Below are 24,020 nucleotides of genomic sequence, written 5' to 3' on the forward strand. Positions count from 1 at the left end.
CTCTTGACAGCAGAGGCTCATGTGTTTTTCACCTGTTTCCTGAGTATCTTTTTATTCTTCTCCATCTACTACATGGTTCCCATTCCTGATAATCAAATACATACCCCAGTATTTTGCAGATCCTTTGCACATTTATTGGTACATTCTCATTTCACTGCTTCTCTTCACCTACTTCCCAACTCATCTCTCAGTTGACAATGTCATTGTTTCTTCTGAAAATAAAAATTATTTCAAAAATAATTTTCAAAGTCCTTGATCCTACCCTGAGACAAGGTTAGGTCAGTTATGTGCTCCTGTAGCATCATAGCCCATAACACGGTTGGGACTGTCTTGTGTGATTTATTCTAAGGGAGCTCATCTGCCCAGTTGAAGTCAGAGGAAAGAGTGACGGGTGGTTGAGTTCATTTAGGCTTGGCACATTTGCCCCACGACTGAAAAAACTGGAAGGATGAGGGAAGTCAGGCTGTTTGCAAGAGTGAGCCCACTAGAGTTCTCTAGAGAAACAGAACCAATGGAATAAATGGAGCTTAAGAAACTGGCTCAAAGCATTGCAGGGGCTGGCAAGTTTGAAACCTAGGGCAGACCCCCAGGCCAGAAATTCAGGTTAAGAGTTGATATTGCAGCCCTGAAACAGCTTGGAAACTGGCAGGGTTTCTAGGCTGCAGGCCCAAGAATTCTAATTCAGGAAACTGCAATCTGTTCTTAAGGCCTCAACTGACTGGATGAGGCCTACCCACACTATGGAGGGCAATCTGCTTTACTCAGTTTACTGATTTAAATGTTTATTACATCTAAAAAATACCTAGACAGGTGTTTCAACAAACAACTTGGCACCAAGAGTCTAGCCAAACTGAAACATAAAATTAACCACCACATCTAACGTATCCATCACTGAAGCCAAACAAGCAACTTCCAATGATTGAGGAAGGGTGCAAGGTGCTTTCTTTACTTTAACTATATGCATCTATTTTTATTGTTTTTGTTTTTTAGAGGTAGGACCCTGGTGTCTTTATTTTTGTGATTTTTTTTTTTTGGTCCATGGTGTAAGGCATGCGGGATCATATTTCCTGACCAGGGATTAAACCTGTGCCTGCTGCAGTGGGAGCTCGGAGTCTTAACCACTGAAGACTGATAAGTCCCCTGGTATCTTTATTTTTAAACAGACTGTTTTTAAAGCAGTTTTAGGTTCACAGCAAAACTGAGCAGAAGGTACAGAGTTCCCATATGCCCCCTGTGCTGTGCTGTGCTTAGACATATCCAACTATTTGCAACTCCGTGGGCTGTAGCCCACCAGGCTCCTCTGTCTATAGGGATTCTCTATGCAAGAATACTGGAGTGGATTGCCATGCCCTCTTCCAGGGATCTTCCCAGGGATCGAACCCAAGGGTCTCCTGCATTGCAGGTAGATTCTTTACCAGCTGAGCTACCAGGGAAGCCCCCCATATGCCCCCTACCCCCACATATAATAACCTCCACTGTTATCAATTTTCCCCCCACACCAAGTGGTCCATTTGTTACAGCTGATGAACCTACACTGACACATTATTATCACCCAAATTTTCTAGTCTACATTAGGGATCATTCTTGGTGTCATATGCTCTATTCTAGCAGTTCAGTTCAGTTGCTCAGTTGTGTCCGACTCTTTGCGACCCCGTGGACTGAAGCACACCAGGCTTCCCTGTCTATCACCAACTCCCAGAATTTACCCAAACTCATGTCCATTGAGTCGGTAATGCCATCCAACCATCTCATCCTCTGTTGTCCCCTTCTCCTGCCTTCAATCTTTCCCAGCATCAGTGTCTTCTCCAATGAGTCAGTTCTTCACATCAGGTGGCCCAAGTATTGGAGTTTCAGCTTCAGCATCAGTCCTTCCACTGAATATTCAGGACTGATTTCCTTTAGGATTGACTGGTTGGATCTCTTTGCAGTCCAAGGGACTCTCAAGACTCTTCTCCAACACCACAGTTCAAAAGCATCAATTCTTTGGTGCTCAGCTTTCTTTATAGTCCAACTTTCACATCCATACATGTCTACTGGAAAAACCATAGCTTTGACTAGATGGACTGTTGTTGGCAAAGTAAAGTAATATACGATTATATTATTATAGATATATATTATAACCCGATATATTCTATAGGTTTGGACAAATATATAATCACATTTATTCACCATGATAGTAATACAGAAAATAGTTTGACTAACCTAAAAATTTCCCCTGTGCTTCACCTATTCATCCCTCTCTCCCCACCAACTCCTGGCAACCACTGATCTTTTTATGTCTCCAGTTTTGCCTTTTCCAGAATGTCATATAGTTGGACGCATACAGTATGTACTCTTTTCAGACAGGCATCTTTCACTTAGTCATAGCCATGTAAGTTCACTCCATGTCTTTTCATGGCTTGACAGCTCATTTCTTTTTAGGACCAAATAATATTCTATTGTCTGGATGTACCACAGTTTATTCATTTATCTACTTTATTTTTATTTTAAAGAATACTCCATTCCAACAACACACAGTTTGAAAATCTAAGCCTCCTCTTCTGTGACACCTTCCCTATTCTGGCTAGTGTTCCCCAGAACTTGGCCACTATCTTAGTGCTTACTTAGCACTGCATTTCTAACTATTTTATTCATCCCTTCTACTCCATCAGCAGTTTGCCTGGTTCATAAGAGATGTCCTATTATTGAAATGCCTGAATCAGCGAAGTAAGATATAACTAGGTGATGCCAAGAATGGATCCTGAGTATGACTGTCACTATGCTGTTCACCATGATATACTACCTAAAAATCTTTATTTAGAAAAAGTACACACACATTTAAATGTACTCATTACATGTATTTGTCACCAATGCATCACAAGGAATTCACAAAAAGTAGGCTTAGTTTAGTCTACAATATAGATTCTGTGAAAACATATTTCTCATTTTCTCTGCAGCTTACCATACCTATATAAATTTAAAGCAGCTAAACAACATTTGAGATTACACTGATATAAAACTGTAATTCACAGTTCAGAAACTTGTGAAATAAAAGGTCATGGTGGAGAAAGAGTCAGAAATCTGTAAAATTACTAAAGTGTCACAGTACCATTTTCTTTTCTAAAAACATCTCAATAAAACCAAAAACTATGGAAAACACAAAAGTCAAACCAGAGATTTTGGTTTAGTACTTTCCCTGAGTCTCTTGTTTTATTTAAAAAAATCAAATGTAAAAAATGTAAGTAAGGCTAGTTCAAAAGCGACCCAAAGGTCTCGCCTCCTCCATGGTGCCACTAAAAATACCTTTAAGACCAGAGGCTACATACACAAATGGGCCCAGGGTGTTATTCAAATGCCAGTTTGCTTGTGTCCCCAGCGCAGGGTTATGTGGCCACTGCTGCCTGCCACATATGGGCTTAAAGAGCTGCCAACGGTTTCTCTTGCCTGCCATGACACAACATATGAAACTAAATACGGAATGAAGAGAAAAAGACTATGGTTATTAATAAATATTATAATTCTAGGTGGATTTGGACACTATGTACACCACATCAAGGTCAGTTCAGTTCAGTCAGTTCAGTCGCTCAGTCGTGTCCCACATCAAGGTAATGCACCTAAAAAACACTTTTGTTTTAAAAAGCTTACATAAGCAAGGGCTTTGGGCAAGTCGCCTCAGATGTTAACAAACAGTTAAAAAAAACAAAACCTTAAAAAAGTCTAATTCATTAGATCTCAGTAAAGTAGAATAAGTGGTAAATTAATGAGTCGATGCTTGGAATTAGATGAGTACACTGACTGGAAAAGGCTGTTGTCTCCTTATTCCTTAAAATTGGCCCCTACAGTGTTTCTACTTGATCATCTCATTGCATACACATGTTTGAAACTGATCAAGCACTTCATTAAAGGACATATAATCCAATGAAGGATAAAACATTTGTTAGAATCTAAAAAAATGTATCTTTTACTTCAAATGTACTAGGTTACTTTCTGTGCTTCTACCATAAGGGCACTAAGTAGTATGGATCATATTAACACTTTCTAGTCAAATGTAAGAAAATTTTTTGCACAGACATCTTTTTACAATCAGGGCATTTCAGAGCTAGGTGGCAAACTGTGTCCCCCTTTTGAAATCTTGACTGCAGACCAACAGCCAACATTTCAAAAGCTAATTCACTGTCTTAACATTGGGAGGTGGAATGATGGCTCTAACCACCAAAATAACTGCTAGTTATTGAATTTAATAATATAAACACCTCATCGCACAGGTGAGGAAAGTGAGGCACAAAACGTTTTTTTTTTTTTTCTTTTTTAAGAGAACTGTAGATGATAGATAACTTTGGGGTATAATGGATTCAAGTTTAATTGAATCTGATGTATTGAATCATATGATATATAATGAACAATGAACTCACATGTCCTGTTTGCATCACAACACCCTAGTCTAACCTCTTGCAAACTCTTTAAAGCATGGACCTGGCAAATGACACTTAACCACTTGTCTTCTCTAACCAAGCTAACTAATGCTTGAGAGAAAAAAACCAAACAAAACACATATTGTTGTATGAAATGCAATTAGCAATGTTCAATTATGAAAATATTCCATAAATGAATTTCAATAACTCTTAAACATTCCACAAAATTTCCTAAGAACCTGTGAGAGTACAATACCTGGCAATCCTCTCTAAAACAGAAATTCACCTATCTGCTGCATTACTGCTGATGATCTGAAATGTACATGACCTCTAAAAAATAACAGTACTGAATAAAACTGAAAGGATCACCCAAGTTCCTACATAATACCGAAGTATTTATCCAGGATTACTGAATAAATCATAGCAATTTGGTATCCTTTTCAGAAAAAAAAATCTCAAAACTTACAGCACAAGCATTTATTGTACCAACTGAGTAACAGTAAATGAAGGTATAACCACTACAGCTTCTTCACCAACTTTTGTGTCCTGAAATATCATGTCTGCCTCTGGCAGCTACCATTCCAATTCCACAGGGTATTTTCCAGTCAGACAAGCTGTACAATGATTATTCTTTTCAAAACATTGCAGACCATTCTCATTTTCTTGAATCATAATATCTTCCTTTGTACAATGACCATTGTTTTCAAAGCACTGCAGACCATTCCCATTTTCTTGAACCGCAATGTCTTGCTTTTTCACTCTCTGTTTTTTCAATGTTCCTTCTTGTACAGATGAAACCAGCCCTTCTACTGACAGATACACAACACTGTTTGCTCCTAAAGGGGGAAAGAGGGGGAAAAGGTCATGACACTTCCTTTGGAAAGGAAGAACTGCCTAACAGAGAATAGTTACAAACAGAAAAACATAAGCCAGAATAAAAATTTCTCCTTTAGCCTCTCTTTTTTATTTTTTTAAAATTTCAATTATTTACTTATTTATTGGCTGCATGGCTTCTGGGATCTTAGCTCCTCGACCAAGGATTGAACCTGGGCCCTCAGCAGTAAGAGCTCATAGTCCTAGCCACTAGACTGCTAGGGAATTCCCTCCTTTAGCCTCTCTTAAAAAAAAAAAGGAGGGTAGTGGTGGTGGCTGGAGCATCAATAAAACACAGGATCTTTATTATTTTTTTAAATTTTAAATTTGAATTTAAGGGATAACATAATTTAAAATAGCACTGGAGAATCTGTGTCTAAAATGGATTCAAAAGGCTTCAGGAGTCAGTTTTCTTAAATAATAGATTTTGAAGTCAGGAAGATCTGGGTTCACATTTAAGCTCAAGGTCATTTACTTTTCCCAGGTCTATATTTTTTATCTATCAGATACGGGAAATACTAACTATAGCATTTTCATAATATTATTACAATAATGTAGATATGGTCCTGGCAAAGAATGAGTGTTCACAATGTATCAGTTGGGTAATGTTCAAAATACTTAACTGCTAAGGTAGAGACACAACCAGGCATGACCAGTCAAGAGAAACACCAGCCCTAAAGCAAAGAATGTGGTGGACATACCATACATGGATGAACATGTAGATGATATTTATAGTTTATACCTCACCTGAATTTGAAAGGTAAATGTCTTCCCAGGATGACCTCCATCTGCAAGTCTTCTGACCTCATTGTTAATGATGAGTCTACACAAGCTTTTCACTTTTGATTTGTACCCACATCCAAATTGTTTTATTAGAAATCTGTGGTGAAAGTACTTATTTTTCTTCTGATCTGAGCTTCGGGAGATGTGAACTGATATGTGGCTCTCTGCTGTGAAAGCCCTTCTTCCTTCTCCTGCAAGCTCACCTGGCCTAGCTCTCCTATCACAGCACTCACTATGGTGTCCATATACACCAGGCACTCCCACTGTTCGTCTGCTCAACATATATAACGTCTTCTTTCAACAAATATTGAACACTATTTTTCATGAAAAATGTAAAGATTGATAAGCTTGGATTTTCTGTTAAAAAATGAATAAAGATCAACGTTTATAGAAATTTTGATACCTACCTAGATAGTCTGAAATATGCTCAAATTCTGGTTTATTGGCAATAAGCTCTTCTTTTGTTGGTATGTTTATTCCCATGAAGCATGGATATCTAATTGGTGGTGAAGCTACGCGAATATGTACCTTGGAAAGAAATCATTTCATGCACTTATTAGTTCGACGTTCACTGGAAGAACAATTATGCAAAATTCTGTCACTGGCAAATGCAACATAAAATTGTTTTATAGAATGTTTTAAAAACATATGGGCAGCAAAGCACACTACAAAATTTCTTTCAAAATAATAGGTAGCAAAAAATCATGTGATATACATACAGACCTCCAAATGTTAAGTCAGAATTACTTTTAGAATTAACTTAAAGAACGACCAAGAATCCTACTTGAGCAGCCCTGTTCTAGACCCTAAAGTGACCTGGACACGAATTCTGAAATGTTAGCCACTTTTAAAGGGCTCTTTATACAGAGCTTCCCATTGTTTCTTTTGTCACCTACTGACAAGGACATTTCTTTCTTCTGATCTCTCATTTTTCATTTATTACATTCCTAGGACCACCTTCATTTTTCTAACACTTGAAAGGAACTTTTGCCTACCTCTTATTTTACCATTTTATTAGTAAAAAGAAAATAGCACCTACCAGGATATTAAAAAAAAAAAAAAAAAACCTTACTATTACAAAGAGCTATGTTTGTCTACTTTTTTAAATCTATCATTATTTTCTAACTTTTGTCAGGAAAATTTACAAAGCTATAATCAGTGTCCACATTTACTTTTTACCTTTCTTATAACAGCAAAGATTTCCCCATGTTTAGCAATCTTTACAGTTTTTAATGGTTGCATTGTATTTCATCATATTGATGTATCAATTTACCAAATCATTTCCTGCTGGTAGATATATAAGCTATTTCCAGTTCTTGTATTTATTTGTGTCTTATTCTTTTTTTACTATAGTATGGGTGCTGAACTAACTTTACACTTTTTTGTCTTCATTACATCATTTTCACAGAATTCCAAACAGAGTATCATAATCATAACTAGTCATTAAAAAAGGCTAGAAATCTTAAGCATAATTATCTTAGACTGTCATATTGCTTTGTATATCATTTTCTCCACAATGGATTTTATTTCTAAATCTAATCAACTATTAGTAAATGACACATCTCATTTAGTAATATGAATTACTGAAGTATTTAGTTAGAATAAGCTTTGCGATTTGATAATATAACCCAGTGGGTCAAATTATTACAGTAGGACTGCTTCTACATCTTCATAAAAAAAGTAATCAATATCCTACAAATTTAAAAGTATTCTATTTTGTGATTTGTTAGTTTTAAATTAGGTTTATAAAAATTTTAACATAAAATTTTGCCGATTTTATCATATTGTAAATTATTGGTGCTTTAGCACAGGTGTTTTAATATTACTTACCTCTTTTGCACCAGATTCTTTGAGTAACTTGATTATGGGTGAGATGGTATTGCCTCTCACAATTGAATCGTCTACAAGAACAATTCTTTTTCCTTTAAAGTTGTCTGACAGTACTCCAAATTTTTTCGCAACACCAAGTTGTCTTAACCTCATGTTTGGCTGAATGAATGTTCTTCCTACATACCGGTTTTTACACAGCACCTCCACGTATGGAAGCCCACACTAACAGAAGGAATAAAAGGACAATGAGCAGCACAGACATGGAGAACGCAAGGGCCCTGTTTTCTCTAGGTCATGCTTCCATTAGAACATGTATGTAAAAATTTTAAATGCAGTTATAATTTTGAGCTCTCCATCATCAGATTACAATTTTCCTTCACTATCTAAACTGTAGGGAAGCCAAGGCAAGAAGAAAAATTATCAAAAGTTTTCTACTTAGCGGGAAAACAATTCATTTTACTAGAATTTGTAATGTTTCTTTCTTACGTATTGTTATTTCTCTATCTTGGAAGGAAATGCTAAGAATGTGAACACATGACAAAGAATAAATCACTATGAGAAAAAGGAACATATTGTATGCATATTATTTCTTTAAAAAGTTCATAAACTGAACTTCCCAACACAATGAATGTTGGGTATTATACCCCAGAATCACTATAATTATATAATCTACTTGGTTATGAAAAATGCAGTTAAGCATAGTACTAAGAACATTATACAAAATTTAAAAAAATAGCTTTATTACTACCCACACTCAGCAGGAAAGAATACACCAGTGGCTTATGAGGGTACTTTATAATAAGTAAATATTACCACTAAACTCAATAGATAGTATGATGTTATCTTTCCAAAATGAGGAGATCATTCTCCTCCTCTTTGGGTGAATTTTTTGTGGATCCGCTAAAAAACAGTGCCACTAAATGAAAAGGCTGGAAAATAAGTAACTCTTTAAAGAAACAATGTTTTTTTCCTTACTCATAAATTGATGAGTTTCTCTTTATATACATGAATTGCTAATCCCAGTGCTAAATAAGCAATTCACTGTGTGTTAATGAAGAGAAAAATACCTTTGTTGCGTAACCAAGAGCAGCAGGTGTAGCGGATTCTGGGACAGTGCTAACCAAATCTGCATCCACGGGGGCTTCAATGGCCAGCTGCTGACCACAGCGATATCTTACTGTGTAAACCATCTGGTCTAGAATATTTGGACAAGGAAATAGATTTTTACTTAGTATAATATAGCCCAGCATATCATTATTGGAAGAGACTAGCTTGTTAGAACTCTATAGAATTGAGTACCAAAAGAAAAGCACGACAAAAAAAACACTAAAGTGGAAACTCATAAATCAGAGGGAATTCACTCTTAAAAAAAAAAAATTAACCTTGGGATTCCCCTAGTGGTCCAGTGGTTAAGAATTCAACTTGCAATTCAGGGGACGAGGATTCAATCGCTGGTCAGGGAACTAAGATGCTGCAGAGCAGCTAAGCCCGTGTGCTCTGGAAACTTCATGCCACAACTAGAGAGCCAGGCTGCTGCAACGACTGAAGCCACTAGACAGCCAGCGTGCTGCTGAAGCTGGTGCGCTGCCCCAAGAGTCCATGCACCACAACAAAGATCCCACATGACATGATGAAGCTCTGAGGGGCCACAACTAGGCCCCGAAGCAGCCAAATAAATGTAAGTTAATTGATTAAAAAAGTTAACCTTAATACATAGCTAAAAATCATAATCTTTACTCCAAAAAGGAAAAAAATCTGACAGAGGAACTGTGATCTTTTCACAACATATAACTGTGCCTTCAAAGCCTTTGGGCCCAAGCACTTTTTTGTTTCAATGAGATAACAGATTTATATCAATAGTTAGAGATATTTTACTTACTTTCAAATATACTATCTGGTCTTGCAAAATAAACATATTCAAAGATGCAGAAAGCCATTGCGTTTCCTTCAGACCTTGGTATAATATCAAGAGTTTGGATTTTATGTCTGGATATCTCCACAATTTCTCCAGGCAAGACTTCACGGTAATATCTTGGGAAACAATGTTAAAGGAGACTTGAAGTAAACCAGTCCTTAAGGCTAATTATCTATTATAAAGAACACAGAGTCCCTTTCCTTATAATGGAAAAAGGGTTCAGTTTAATATAAAGTCTATTGGCTTAAAAAAGACAGTATTCCTTCAACAGTAATTTCTATAAATCTGCTACCCTACACTTGAACTTAGAATTTTAAAAAATAAAAGTCCTGCATTTTATTGATTTGTAACAGAATGAAGGTTAAAGAGAACATTTTTATCCTGGCTTAAATTTTTTTGCTCTTAACTATTCCTTGTTGAGGAGATTCTTCCTTTCTAAAATAGGTCTCACGGTATTTTGAAAACAAGATCCCAGTTCCAGGATGAGAAGGTACTACTGGCACGTTAGGGTTTCCCTAGTGGTTCTGTGTAAAGAATCTGCCTGCCAATGCAGGAGACATGGATTCGATCTCTGGGTTAGGAAGATGCCCTGGAGAAGGAAATGGCAATCCCCTCCAGTATTCTTGCCTGGGAAATCCCAAGGACATAGAAGCCTGGTGGGCTACAGTCTATGGGTTTACAGAAGTCAGACATGACTTAGCAACTAAACCAGGACATTAATGTTAGTGCAACTGCTGAGCACAATGTTCAAAAGAAACTGCATTTAAAAGCATGTGTTTTGGCAGACATTAGAAGCAAAACTTTCATGTAAAAATTTTTGTAATTGACATGGAAAAGTTGTTACGCTGAATGCTACAAAATTTACCTTGCACCGATAGATAAAAAGCTACAAGATTCTGAAGACACCACCCATCCTTCCGTTTCTGATGTTTTTTTTCCTGTAAATCACAAGACAATCAATTCAGTTATTGAATTCAAGAAATTTAAAAGAGGCTACCTATTTTAGGAGAACAGTTAAACACCAATTTTATAAACAAAAGAACTCATACACTATCCATGACTATGACTTTAAGAACTCTTCATTTGACTAGTACCAAAGATAAGATTACAAGCTTCCTATAAACAAAATGATTTCATGGCTTGAATAAGACATCTGACAAGTCAAAAAGAAAATCACTGAAATCATACTGCACAAATGAAAAAGCTGGGCAAAGGATATGAATAGGCCGTTCAGGCAGGACAAAACAGGAATGCCCATTAAATGTATTAAAAGTGGCTCATCCTCAGAAATACTCAAGGAAATGTACTTTAAAAACTAAGTGCCAAGACTTCCCTGGCAGTCCAGTGGTTTAAAAGTTGGTGCTTCCAATACAAGGAGTACGAGTTCGGTTACTGATCAGGGAACTAAGATCCCACGTCCTACCTGGAGTGACTAAAAAAGAGGAAAAAACTAAGTGCCACTTTTTTCTTTTTTACCTAGCTTTTTTATTCAATAAGTTCCTAATACCTAAAGATTTCAGGGTGTGCCAACAGTAGGACAATGACTTGGAAAAGCATTATGAAATTATTGTATTTCTTTTGACGTTCATTACCTTTATCATTTATATCAGAAATAGGAATAAGACGACCAATGCATAAAGGACGATTTCCATAGGGATCTCGGACTGCATAAATCACATCTTTGTGCATTATAAGCAGAGAATATGCTGTGGGTGCTTCCTTCATTAAATTTTTAATCCTGCAATCAGTTAAATAATTCAATGAATAATTTTCATTATAAACGCATGCAAGACAAAGGTCTCATTATCACAGCTGCAAGCTCAGTCTACTTTTATAATTACCTAGCTACCCAGTCTGGGGTGTCATCTTGTTCCTGAGGAGGGGTATAAGCCAGTAGCTGGGTGATCATTTCACTATCAGAACTTGTTGACAGACCAATACCATGACGCAGAAGCTATTTAGAAAGAAGAAAAGTCATAATCAATAGAGGGGAAACTTCAACTCACCCTTCACCCAAGAGCGTGCCATCACAGAAAGAGATCAGATATTGTGTGGATGCTGTTATGAAATCCTGCATTCTACCAATGGTAGGTATATATATCTAATAATATACTAATAATATACTGTATATCTACTGCTGGAGGCAATGGGAAGTCTCTGAAGCTTTTCAAACAGGGGGATAAAAAAGTGCTTTAGGAGGTATACAGGAAAGCCTTTGAAAACGAAGTTTGGAGGAATGTAGACCTGCAGTAGGTAGGTGGGGAGGCAGATGGGGACGGCATGAGGGTTTGGGATTGTGGTTCTAACTTTTTCAGTCCACTCCTGACAAACAGGACACATTCCCGTAAGAGTGGCACACTGCGGTAGGGACTTTCAGCCCAGGTTTGCTGGCGGTGGTGATGGTGGCTACCTACCCTCACTGATCAGCCCCGATGCAGTGAAACGTGCTGAGATGAAGCTGAGTACCTGCCTAAGGGGCTAGGTCTAGAAATAATGAACAAGGTGTTGTTTATAATTGAACTTTTGGTGGTGATCTCTAAAGAGTGAGTTTTAAAATAATTTTTACTTCATATTCATATTTTTGATTTAATAAAAAATTTGTTTTCATTTGGTAGCAAAAAACTTTATGATTACAATGACAATGCCAGAGCCTAAGAAGAGGGTAGGACAAAGTTCTGGGAATAAATCAGTTTTCCAAATCACTCTTCCAAAACAATGCATCAGAATCACCTCAGGAGCATATTACACTGCAGATTAAGCCACCTCATTCCCACCCCAGACTCTGGGGGGAATATCTTAGAATTTGTAATGAGAACAAGTACTCTGGGTAATTCTGTTACAGTTGTCCTTTGCAATTAGGTAACAGGTGGCAACAACAAGATAATACACTTTACCAAGATCCTCCATACTTCTTTTCAATAATTTATCACAATCATGAAAAAAGCATTAAAAAAAAACACCCTTACCTTTTTCCTTAAGCGCGCAGCATTAACTAATTCGCCATTATGTGCCACAGCTATTTTTCCATGAAGTGTTTCAACAACAAAGGGCTGGCAATTTTCTAATTCACAGTTTCCTGTTGTGGCATACCTTGTGTGTCCAATTCCAAGATTTGAAGTATATAATTTCTTCAAATTGTCTTCAGTAAATACGTGATTTACAAGACCCATTCCCTTGCAAAGTCAAAATAAAAGCTCATCTTAGGGAAAAAAACACTAGTAGCACTGTTATTGGAGAAGGCAACGGCACCCCACTCCAGTACTCTTGCCTGGAGAATCCCATGGACGGAGGAGCCTGGTGGGCTGCAGTCCATGGCGTCGCTAAGAGTCGGACACGACTGAGCGACTTCACTTTCACTTTTCACTTTCATGTATTGGAGAAGGAAATGGCGACCCACTCCAGTGTCCTTGCCTGCAGAATCCCAGGGACGGGGGAGCCTGGTGGGCTGCCGTCTGTGGGGTCGCACAGAGTTGAACATGACTGAAGTGACGCAGCAGCAGCAGCAGCAGCACTATTATAAGCTTCTGCTCAGACAATTCCAAATTAGAAAATGAAGTTCACTTAATTTCCCTGTGCTTCAGAATTCTAATCTTTAAAAAAAAAAAAAACTAACCTAATTGTAAGAACTGTAAAGCATTAAAATATATATCTGTGGTGGAATTCATATAACAAAATTAATCATGCTTGTTTTATAAGATTGTTGTTTAGTCACTAAGTCGTGTCTGACTCTCTTGCCATCTCATGGACTGTAGCCCTCCAGGCTCCTCTGTCCATGGAATTCTCCAGGCAAGAATACTGGAATGGGTAGCCAACCCCTTCTCCAGTGGATCTTCCTGACCCAGGGATTGAACCCGAGTCTCCTGCACTGCAGGCAGATTCTTTACCTACTGAGTCACCTGTTTCATATGATGCTGCTAAGTCACTTCAGTTGTGTCCGACTCTGTGCGACCCCAGAGACGGCAGCCCACCAGGCTCCCCCGTCCCTGGGATTCTCCAGGCAAGAACACTGGAGTGGGTTGCCATTTCCTTCTCCAATGCATGAAAGTGAAAAGTGAAAGTGAAGTCGCTCAGTCATGTCCAACTCTTAGCAACCCCATGGACGGTAGCCCACCAGGCTCCTCTGTCCATGGGATTTTCTAGGCAAGAGAACTGGAGTGGGGTGCCATTGCCTTCTCCGTTTCATATGATACTTCTTGATAAAACATTGAAGAACAGATGTACTAAGTGGTAACATCTGTCAACTATAATCAACTAAATTATAATTTTAAATTCAAAGTATGTTAAAGTATTCAAATAAATGATAACTTGTCTGAGTCAATCTAGCAAATTATCACTGGGAGAGAAATGCACCGTAGAAGAACAAATAAAAACGTTGACCCTTGAACAATACAGCTTGGACTGCACAGGTCCACTTATTCATGGATTTTTTTTTTTCCAATAAATATATCAGAAAAAAATTTTTGGAGATTAGCAATGATATAAAAATACAGTGAGCCATGTAGCCTAGAGTAAAAAATTTAAGAAACTGAGTATGTCATGGATGCATAAAATATTTGTAGATACTAATCTATTTTATCATTTACTACCATAAAAATATACAAAAACCTATTATAAAATGTTAACATTTATCAAAACTTATGCACACAAAAAATACAAACCATAACTGGTGCTATTTGCTTTTTCAAGAAATGTAAACAAGCATAAGGGTGCAGTATTAAGTAACTGCATAAAATGAACTGTAGTCCATACTGCACTACTGAAATTATTTTGGAGCCACCTCCTGTTAATATTGTGGGGAGTTCAAGTGTTGCAAGTATCCACTTGAATGCAAGTATGCCATCTGATGTTAATCACCTCTGGGTGAGCCACTCATCTCTACATTAAGTTGCTTATTGTAGTGAAAAGTCTCCTCTCCCAGTTATTGAGTATTTTTCTTCGTGTTCAGTGCAATACTGTAAACCTTGAATGACACCACAGGACTCATACAAAGTGACACTGGTGACACTGGAAGTGCTCTCAAGAAGTAAAGCCGTGACTTTACAAGAAACAGTTGCATTGCTTGAAGTCTCCTGTAGATTGTGGCCTACAGCTGTGGTGGCCCTGCCATTTCAAGATAAATGAATCCAGCATAAAGACCATTGTAAAAAAAAAAGAAAGGGAAACATATGAAGCCATTGTTGCAGCTATACCAGCTGGCACAAACACTATGTACTTTTTGTAAAACACTCTTTTATCTCATATTGAAAATGCAGCTCTTAGGTGGGTTCAGGATCGCTGTAAGAAAGGCATACCTATTTAATAAGATTTGAGAAAAAGTGTAGTTATTTAAATGATGACAAGGCAAAAGGAAGGTGAAGGATCTAAAGCTGGAGAATTAAATGTCAGTGAAGGATGGGTGGAGATTTTTAGGGAGAAGTTTGGCTTAAAAAACATCAAGATTTAAGGCCAGAAAGGATGGACTAACTCTCTGGTTTTATGCAAATGCAGTAGTGTTTATAATTAGGACTGCCCTTATCTACAAGTTTCGAGCCCCTGAACCTTGAAGGGAAAGGATAAACAGCAGCTGCTAGTCTTCTAACTCATGATTGAACCATAAAGCTTGCACAACATGAACTCTTTTTCTGGATTGGTACCATTCACTGATGCTTTATTCCTGAAGTCAGGAAGTACCCTGCCAGTAAAGCACTGCTTTTTAAAGTTCTGTTGATACTGGACAATGCCCTTGGCTACTCAGAACCCCGTAAGTTCAACAGTGTTGAAGCCAAGTGGCTGAAGTGATCTGCTTGCTCCCAAACATGACATCTCTCATTCAGCCTCGATGTCAGGGGATCATAAGGACTTTCAAGGCTCATTACACATGGTACTCTATGGAAAGGACTGTCAGTGCCATGGAAGACAACCCCAACAGAAAGAATGGCATGAAAGTCTGAAAGAATTACACCACTGAAGATGCCACTGTCGTTATTAAAAAAGCTGTAAAAGCCATCAAGCCTGAGACAATAAATCCATGCCAGAGAAAACTGTGTCCAGAGGTTGTGCATGACTTCACAGGATTTACAATAGAACTAATCAAGGAAATCACAAAAGAGATTGTGGATATGGCAAAAAATTAAAAATAACTGATGGAGGTGAGTGCTTTTGAACCAGTGCCAGGTGACGAGGAAGAAAACATGAAGAAAGCAGTGCCAGAAAACAAACTGACATCAGACAGTCCAGCAGAAGGGTTCTGATTGTTTAAGACTGCTTTTGACTTATTTTACGATATAGACCTTTCTAAGGGCACTAAACTAAAGCAAAGGGTAGAAGGATGGTATTGTACAGAAACATGTTTAGAGAAGTAAAAAACCAAGTAAGTGAGATAGAAACTATGATGTATCCATCAAGCTACACCCGGTCTGCCTTCCTCTCCTGCCTCCCCTCCCACCTCCACTATCTCCTTCCACATCCGAGACAGCAAAACCAACCTCTCCTCAGCCTACTCATCATGAACGAGGACTACTAGGATGAAGAACTTTATGATGATCCACTTCAATTTAATGAACAGTGATTAATCATCATATTGTACAGTTAATAAAGTTATCTTACTGTGGACTGAGCGACTTCACTTTCACTTTTCACGTTCATGCATTGGAGAAGGAAATGGCAATCCACTCCAGTGTTCTTGCCTGGAGAATCCCAGGGACGGGGGAGCCTGGTGGGCTGCCATCTATGGGGTCGCACAGAGTCGGACACGACTGAAGTGACTTAGCAGCAGCAGCATTGTGGATGTGTGAGAGGCTTTGTGTGAAAATCTAATAACTATATGGTGAAAACCATATGGACATTTTTGTGTCAGTACCATCACCATCACCTAAGCAGTCCATGTGTAGAACATTATGTGCAAGACTGGTGTTCAAGTGGATAGCCCATCCTTACACTGGCATAAAGTAATGATATTTTATAACAATTCACTTAGTAGTAGTATAGGCTAGGCAACCAAAAAGCAATCATATTGCTATTTCTTTGTTATCAATGCATGAATTGTTATACCCTAAACAGGAATTTTTTCACATTATCTTTTCATTTTCGAGGTCTATGTTAGCAATACGTATACCGTCCACAGTGTTCTGTACCAACTTAAGACTATACTAACATAGATACCGACAACTTACATTATAAACAGTCAACATAAGCTTATTGTATCAACAAAGACAGTACTGTACTATAATTTCTATTCCTTATGATTTTAATAATATTTTCTTTTCTCTAGCTTACTTTATTGTAGAACACTATATATAATACATATGACATACAAAATATGTTCCTATACTGTTAAAGGATCAACTATGCTTCTACATACAAATTATTTTTATTCAAAGTCCCCCCCCTATATATTAGCTGTCTTCTGACTATTGTTACTTTTATCATCAACACTTTTCAATGTTTAAATATACCTTGTGTGTTTTGAATGTGGGTACGGAATTGCCATCACTGGTCACGATACCAGCACTCTCCTGACCCCTGTGAAGATAAAAAGGTGTCAAACTGTTAAATTTACCCCATTGATCAATTTCTTAATGGATCTTACGGAACATGCTTTTCTCAATAACATCCACGAACTCAGTCTGACACATTAAATGCCACTAGCATCAGTGCCACTTCCACTCAGGATGATGACAATGATTAGAAGAGCAGATGAGACTGAGCTATGACTAATAAGCCAGGCACTGTCTTAAGCATGTATACGAATGATCCAATTTATTAGGCTTTCAAAACAATCCAACGAAGTAGTAACTATGATTACTATTCACATTTTACAGATAAGGACAACACTAAAGAAACAGAATTAACTCATCCGGTATCACACAGAGAATGGTGGCATGGCCAAGATTAGGACACAGACAACCTGACTTCAGACCCTGTGCTTGTAACCTCTTTAATAGGTGACCTCTAAATAAGGTTGAGTATGTAGATAAAAATTAAAAGCCCCAAATAAAATAGCAGGTAAAATGTTTGTGGGTACTGGAATCATTACATTTTTTTGTTTTGTTTTGCTTTTTTGCACTTCCCAAATTTCTTCTGACAAATAACTATCTCTTTTTTCATCAGAAAACAAATGCTGCTTCAAAAAGCCCTAAGCTGATCAGGCACTCTGTATCTCATTTCCTGACTTAATGCTATTAGGTGAGAATACAGAGAAAGCCAGAAGCTAGGTTTCTAGCTCAGTAGGGTAACACACTGGTAAGACTTTAAAGGATCTGAACCACAGTGGAGTATAAACTCAAAAGATAAACTAAAACCTCCACTACTTAACAATTTTTAGTAGTTCTGAACAAGTGCTATAAATACTAGATGTTTGTTAACAAATTTTTGTTCCAAAGAATATGTATCAGGGTAGAAATAAAAGTAAATCTCTACCATATATACATTAACAATTACTAACATGATTTATTTGGTACAAAGGATCTTTTCTAAAATTATAATAGGCATTTTAATGACAAGAGAAACTACAAAATTAAATGCATTTGCAAAGTAAAAATCTAGAAAATTAAAAGTGAAGTAATTTTGCTAAATTACCAATGCATTACATACTATGAACTATTATGCTGAAAACAGACATGCATAATACTATACATCCTATACAACTGAATAATTTGTGACTTAAGATTAATTTATTTGGTGAAATCATGTGGTCTTTGGTTAACCAATGTCAGAAGAACTAAGTGATTCATATCAGAGGGAAAAAAAATAACCTTAGTCACAAACCTTTGTGGCAGAAAGAACCTCTGCCAACCATTTCCAAAACAAACAAGCAAAAAATCAACAATCATATACTAAATTAGAAATAAACAAACACAAAAAAGGTTTTCTTTCCTTTTTGTCTCAAGGGTAATTTGTTCTTTAAAGCTGAAATGAGTAACCTTAGGGATCCTTTAGGTCCAGGCTTCTTTAATCAGGAAGCCTGCTTATTTGGCAGTTTCTCAAGTTACTCCCCTAGGGCAGCTTGAACCAGTTAAACTAGATCCTTTCAGCTCTTCACAGCTTATTGACAACCAGCCGTCTGGTTTCCTAGGAAACAAAACCTTGGCTAGAAATAGTGAATCATTTCCAGGTCACTTTCAACATGGAGAGTGGAGCAGGAAAGCACTGGACTGAGGAAGAGGTTAAAGCTTTGCTAAGTGTCTGGGCAGAAAAAAATATACGAAAACAACTTTATGGAACACTGAGAAATAAAGGAATATTTATTTACATTGCTAAAAGGCTGCGAGCACTAGGAGTATACAGAGATTGGAAACAGTGCCGGGCAAAGTACAAAAATCTCAAATATGAATACAGAACAGTTAAATATGCCCTCAACTCTGGAGACAGCTCTAAAACTATGAAGTTCTTCCATGATTTGGATGCCATCCTGCAGTATGAACCTGCCACACCATTAACAGAGGAAGATGCAAATGACAGGTGCCTGGCAACGCTGAGCCCAAGTGCAGTCCCAGAGACCACCGAAGGTAAAAAGAAAAAGTACCATTCTTTTGTTTTTACCTAACAAACCGTAAGAGAACCAGACTTCTGAGTTCATATGATAAATATAGCCTGAAATATCAAGGGTGAGAAAAACAACTGACCTGTATGTATATGCTATTTTGCACAAGGTAAAAAATTAATTTTAAAAAATAATTGAAATAATGCCACCATTCAAAAAATCTGTAAAATAAAAAAAAACACATTAAAATGGTACCAACTGTTAATGCCAACTGCTCCTTACTCATGTCTGATATGGTTTTTGGAAAATGGCTTGGGTTCTGAAAGTATTTTTAATCTTAATTTTATGAGTACTGAAAAAAATATATTAGGTATTGCTCAACTGTTGTTTTCCCAGGTCCAAAATAAGACAGAATTTTCTGCTCTATATTAATGTTCCCACTTGCCTAAATTTATAAACAAAAGCACTAAAATACTAGTAACTGATAAAAATGTCATTACTAGTTTGGAAGAACGTCTCCATTTTAACAGAAAGTAAAACAAATAGATTTGATAGGTTAAATTATTTATGTTTAAATGATTTAAATACTGACATACCTTGAGGATATTGTGCGTTGGGTTCTAGATCTCTGCAATAAAGCAAATATCCCAACAAAGCCAAGTCATACAGACTTTTTGGACAGGAAAGCCTGGCGTGCTGCCATGGGGTTGCAAAGAGTCGGATATGACTGACAGGCTGAACTGAACCGAGTGCATATAAAATTTATATTACACTATACTGTAGTCTAAAAAATTGTACATACCTTAATTAAAAAATACTTCATTGCTACAAAACACTATCATTTGAGTTAACAGTGAGTTGTAGTAGTTTTCATTAAAAAAAAAAATTTTATTTTGGCTGCACCAGGTCTTACTTGCTGCACTCATTATCTTTGATAGTTGCAGCATGTGAACTCTTAGTTTCGGCAGATGGGATCTAGTTCTCTGACCTGGGGTGGAACCAGTCCCCCAGCCACTGAACCACCAGAAGTCCCAGAGTTGCTATTTTTAGGGCAGAGTTGTTTAGTTCAAAATCTGTGCTGTTGTGTGTGCTGAGTTGTTCAGCTGTGTCAAAATCTGTGGTATCTACTGTCATTTCCCCCTTATATATGGTATAATCTACTACCTCTTCCCTGCTGCACAGCTTGTGGGGTCTTAGTTCCCGAACCAGGGACTGAACCTAGGCCCCAGCAGTGAAAGAGCCAAGGCCTAACCACTGGGACACCAGGGAATTTCCTACAACCAATTATTTTTTATGCAATTTAAAATGATCCCAGTAGGATAGACTACCAGAAGTTCAATTTCTGGTCAACGTGTAGGGTATGATTACTTTGAAACCTATTACTAAAGTAACTTCTTTCCAAAAGAACTGTACTTTAACAATGAAACTGTACCTTTTGTAGAAGGGGGGGTGGGGGGAGACTTTGCTGATTTAATAAATAATGGAGTATGCTCATCTGGGGCTTCCCTGGTGGCTCTGTGGTAAAGAATCTGCCTGCAATGCAGGAGACCAGGGTTTGATCCCTAATTGGGAAGATCCCTTGGAGAAGAAAATGGCAACCCACTCCAGTATTCTTGCCTGGAGAATTCCATGGACAGAGGAGCTTGGTGGGCTACAGTCCACGGGGTCACAAAGAGTTGGACACGACTGAGCGACTAACACTTATTTACTTACTACGCTAATCTAATAAATGCATAGCCACATATAACAGTGTATGCAATCAATAACTGTTTACTTTGCATTTGTTTAATTAAAAGTGCTGTGGAACATTTTATATATATTTATTCAATTTTATGAACTGACTGTTCATGTCAGTTAAGGTCTTAGAAAAATTTGCATGACCTCCTTTCACCTTACAATTTTGGCTGATTTTTATTTCACCCACAAAAGTCAAAAGTTTTAACATAGTCAAATAGCTTCTTTTCTAAGGCTTTAAGTGAAGTGAAGTGAAAATCGCTCAGTCATGTCTGACTCTTTGCGACCCCATGGACCATACAGTCCATGAAATTCTCCAGGCAAGAATATTGGAGTGGGTAGCCTTTCCCTTCTCCAGGGAATCTTGCCAACCCAGGGATCAAACCCAGAGCTCCCACATTGCAGGCGGATTGTTTACCAGCTGAGCCACAAGGGAAGCCCTTCTAAGACTTAGAGAGCCCTTCTTTCTCCAATTCTGATTCATTTATGACATCTTCTGGTTTTTCCAAGGTGGAACCAGCAAAATTTTTATTGGTGTATGGTAAAAAGAAGGCAAGGAAATGAATGTGTGTTTTCTACTGTTGGGATCAACCTGTTTCATGCAAGTGGTCCTCTTTCAAGGACAGAGGATCTGGTCCCTTTTGTTAGGTAGCAGGTAGCCTGACTAAGCCTTGGGAAAGGACTCTAAGAGGCTTCATCTTCTAAAAACTATAATCATCCTCAATCTCAGAATACCTTTGGCCTACTGCTTCTGTATCACATTCCTTCAATGACCAATTTCCACTCTTTCCCTTTTCTTACTGTATACAAATGCATTAAGAATAATGATTTAAGGGTTTCGATTTAAAATCTTCACCGTGTGGGTCCCCTGCACACAATTTTGGGATTCTTGCTAGGAACGATCAACCTGAGGGAAAAAAATTTCCTGAAGAAGGTGGAGAGAGGTATTTCTTTTTTGCCCCCACCTGTATGTTCAGCTCTAAGACCTTTTCAATAAACAGAAGCAGGCCCTAAAGCAGATAAAAGAATAGTAAGCCCTACCTTTCCTTGCTGTTCTCATCAAGCTCAGTCGATAAATTACCTGAGGATGTCAGTATCTTTTCTTCTTCTCTCTAAAGAGAGTTCTTATGTAATTTAAGATTTTTATTTTCCATATTCCCAACTAAATCAAAAACATTCCCTAACTGCAACTTAGCCTCAAATAATTGTGAAACTCAACTTTAAAATGATGATTTTTAAAATCATGTGCATGTGCTTTGTGCTAAGTCGCTTCAGTCATGTCTGACTCTGTGTGACTCCATGGACTGTAGCCCACCAGGCTCCCCTGTCAAATGGGATTCTCAAGGCAAGAATACTGGAGTGGGTTGCCATGCCCTCCTCCAGGGGATCTTCCCAACCCAGGGATTGAACCCATGTTTCTTATTGTCTCCTGTACTGGCAGGTGGGTTCTTTACCACTAGTGCCACCCGGGAAGCCCTTTTAAATTTATGTAACTCTGCCACTTTAATTGAATTACGGGCTTCCTTTGTAGCTCAGTCGGTAAAGAATCTGCCTGCAATGTAGGAGACCTGGGTTTGATTCCTGGGTCGGGAAAATTCCCTCAAGAAGGATATGGCAACCCACTCTAGTATTCTTTCCTGGAGAATCCCATGGACAGAGGAGCCTGGTAGGTTCCCAGTTCATGGGGTTGCAAAAGTAGGACACAACTTAGCGACTAAACCACCATGCCACTTGAAATCATTGAGACTTCCCTTATTTTTCACTTTTCTCTTTTAATGTAAGAATCCCCAATATAATCTTTAAGATGATAAACAGTATTCCTTTTCTTATTCTTTAATGGAATACCTTGTAATTATAGTGGTAGTGATTTTAAATGAATGTTTATGATATTAAAATCATACCTAACATTTGATCTCATTCATGTAAAATATAATGCTAATTCTGTTAGTAAAACAGCATTAGAAAAACATGGGAGAAGGCAATGGCACCCCACTCCAGTATTCTGGAAAATCCCACGGACAGAGGAGCCTGGTGGGCTGCAGTCCATGGGGTCGCCAAGAGTTGGACACGACTGAAGCGACTTAGCAGCAGCAGCAGAAAAACATATAGAAATGATATAATCAAGAAGGGACATCTTCATCTTTTAAGGTTGGCAGGGTTCTTTTACTTTATCACATTGCAGGATTTCTCTTTCACATTACAGTATCACTTAAAGGGCCTACTATGTTGAGGCACCTAAAATACAAAAATGAAAAAATATCTCACTTTAAAGACATAGTTTAACTTGAAAACTAACTGTGACCATCCTCAGAAAGTTCAATGCTTGGGGATGCTCAAAATGTCAGAACAGAGTGGAGGAAGTTAGATTTCTCTTTATATATACAGATATTTAAACCATATTATACTACTGTTTTAAAAAACATCTATCATAAGTCTATGCTCCTTCATGAATATGATCACATTCAACTAAAACTATTAGTGTTATCAGTTGTTAATCCAATTTTAATTTTCCTTGGCACTTATTTCTAAAAGTAATTCTCTCTTTTCAGGCAAAATGTCAGTTACATCAGAAGACAAGGAAGACATCTCAGGAAATCCTTTACTTTTGGTTTCTCAAGTCAGACCAATGGAACTAGGTAGGTCTGGTAGAGGCTGCTCAAAAATATAATGAAACTGATCTATATCAAATTGGAAAGTAAGACTGACATCAAATCTGAGAAAATGGGTAATTTTTTCCTGGTAGAAATACTTTGGAAATATTAGCTTCAAATCCCCAGTCTTTATGCTTTAAATATAGTAAGGAATCTGATGGCCAAAATTACACATAGTAAGTGTGGTACTTAATATTTGATGAGCATATGACTTCAGCTATCCTGGAGGCTAAGAAAAGTAGAACTTTACATATGAAAGTAAATAACATAAAATCCATAATGAAGTCAAGGATGATTTTATTCACCCAAAAAGTCAACACAAGTCCCATTCTTGCTTATAAATTCTTACTGCAAGTTAATGCAAGTGAGGAAAAGTGCTCACT

The 24,020-nt window shown here is 37.6% G+C and overlaps 2 protein-coding genes across 6 annotated transcripts in view; one reads left to right on the top strand and one right to left on the bottom strand.

The window, feature by feature from the left end:
- Window positions 1-2,816: 2,816 nt before the first annotated feature.
- The window catches only part of PPAT (phosphoribosyl pyrophosphate amidotransferase), a 41,177-nt gene continuing 19,973 nt past the window's right edge, over window positions 2,817-24,020 (bottom strand). Inside the window, exons 1-11 of one of the 3 annotated variants that reach the window (XM_015471616.3) lie at window positions 19,849-22,921; window positions 17,226-17,292; window positions 12,759-12,965; window positions 11,634-11,746; window positions 11,385-11,530; window positions 10,658-10,730; window positions 9,757-9,908; window positions 8,945-9,072; window positions 7,878-8,099; window positions 6,455-6,575; window positions 2,817-5,227 (exon numbers count right to left, since the gene is read on the bottom strand). In XM_015471616.3, the coding sequence (XP_015327102.1) occupies window positions 4,965-5,227; window positions 6,455-6,575; window positions 7,878-8,099; window positions 8,945-9,072; window positions 9,757-9,908; window positions 10,658-10,730; window positions 11,385-11,530; window positions 11,634-11,746; window positions 12,759-12,962 (1,422 nt within the window). In that variant the 5' untranslated portion in view covers window positions 12,963-12,965; window positions 17,226-17,292; window positions 19,849-22,921 and the 3' untranslated portion in view covers window positions 2,817-4,964. 3 annotated transcript variants of the gene reach the window in all.
- The window catches only part of PAICS (phosphoribosylaminoimidazole carboxylase and phosphoribosylaminoimidazolesuccinocarboxamide synthase), a 47,382-nt gene continuing 42,242 nt past the window's right edge, over window positions 18,881-24,020 (top strand). For all 3 annotated transcript variants that reach the window (XM_005207945.5, XM_005207946.5, XM_024993061.2), the window contains exons 1-2: window positions 18,881-19,277; window positions 23,536-23,622. In XM_005207945.5, the coding sequence (XP_005208002.2) occupies window positions 18,896-19,277; window positions 23,536-23,622 (469 nt within the window). In that variant the 5' untranslated portion in view covers window positions 18,881-18,895. The remainder of the gene's footprint in view (window positions 19,278-23,535; window positions 23,623-24,020) is intronic.

Source organism: Bos taurus, chromosome 6, assembly GCF_002263795.3.
Source record: "Bos taurus isolate L1 Dominette 01449 registration number 42190680 breed Hereford chromosome 6, ARS-UCD2.0, whole genome shotgun sequence".
Classification (NCBI taxonomy): Eukaryota; Metazoa; Chordata; class Mammalia; order Artiodactyla; family Bovidae; genus Bos; species Bos taurus.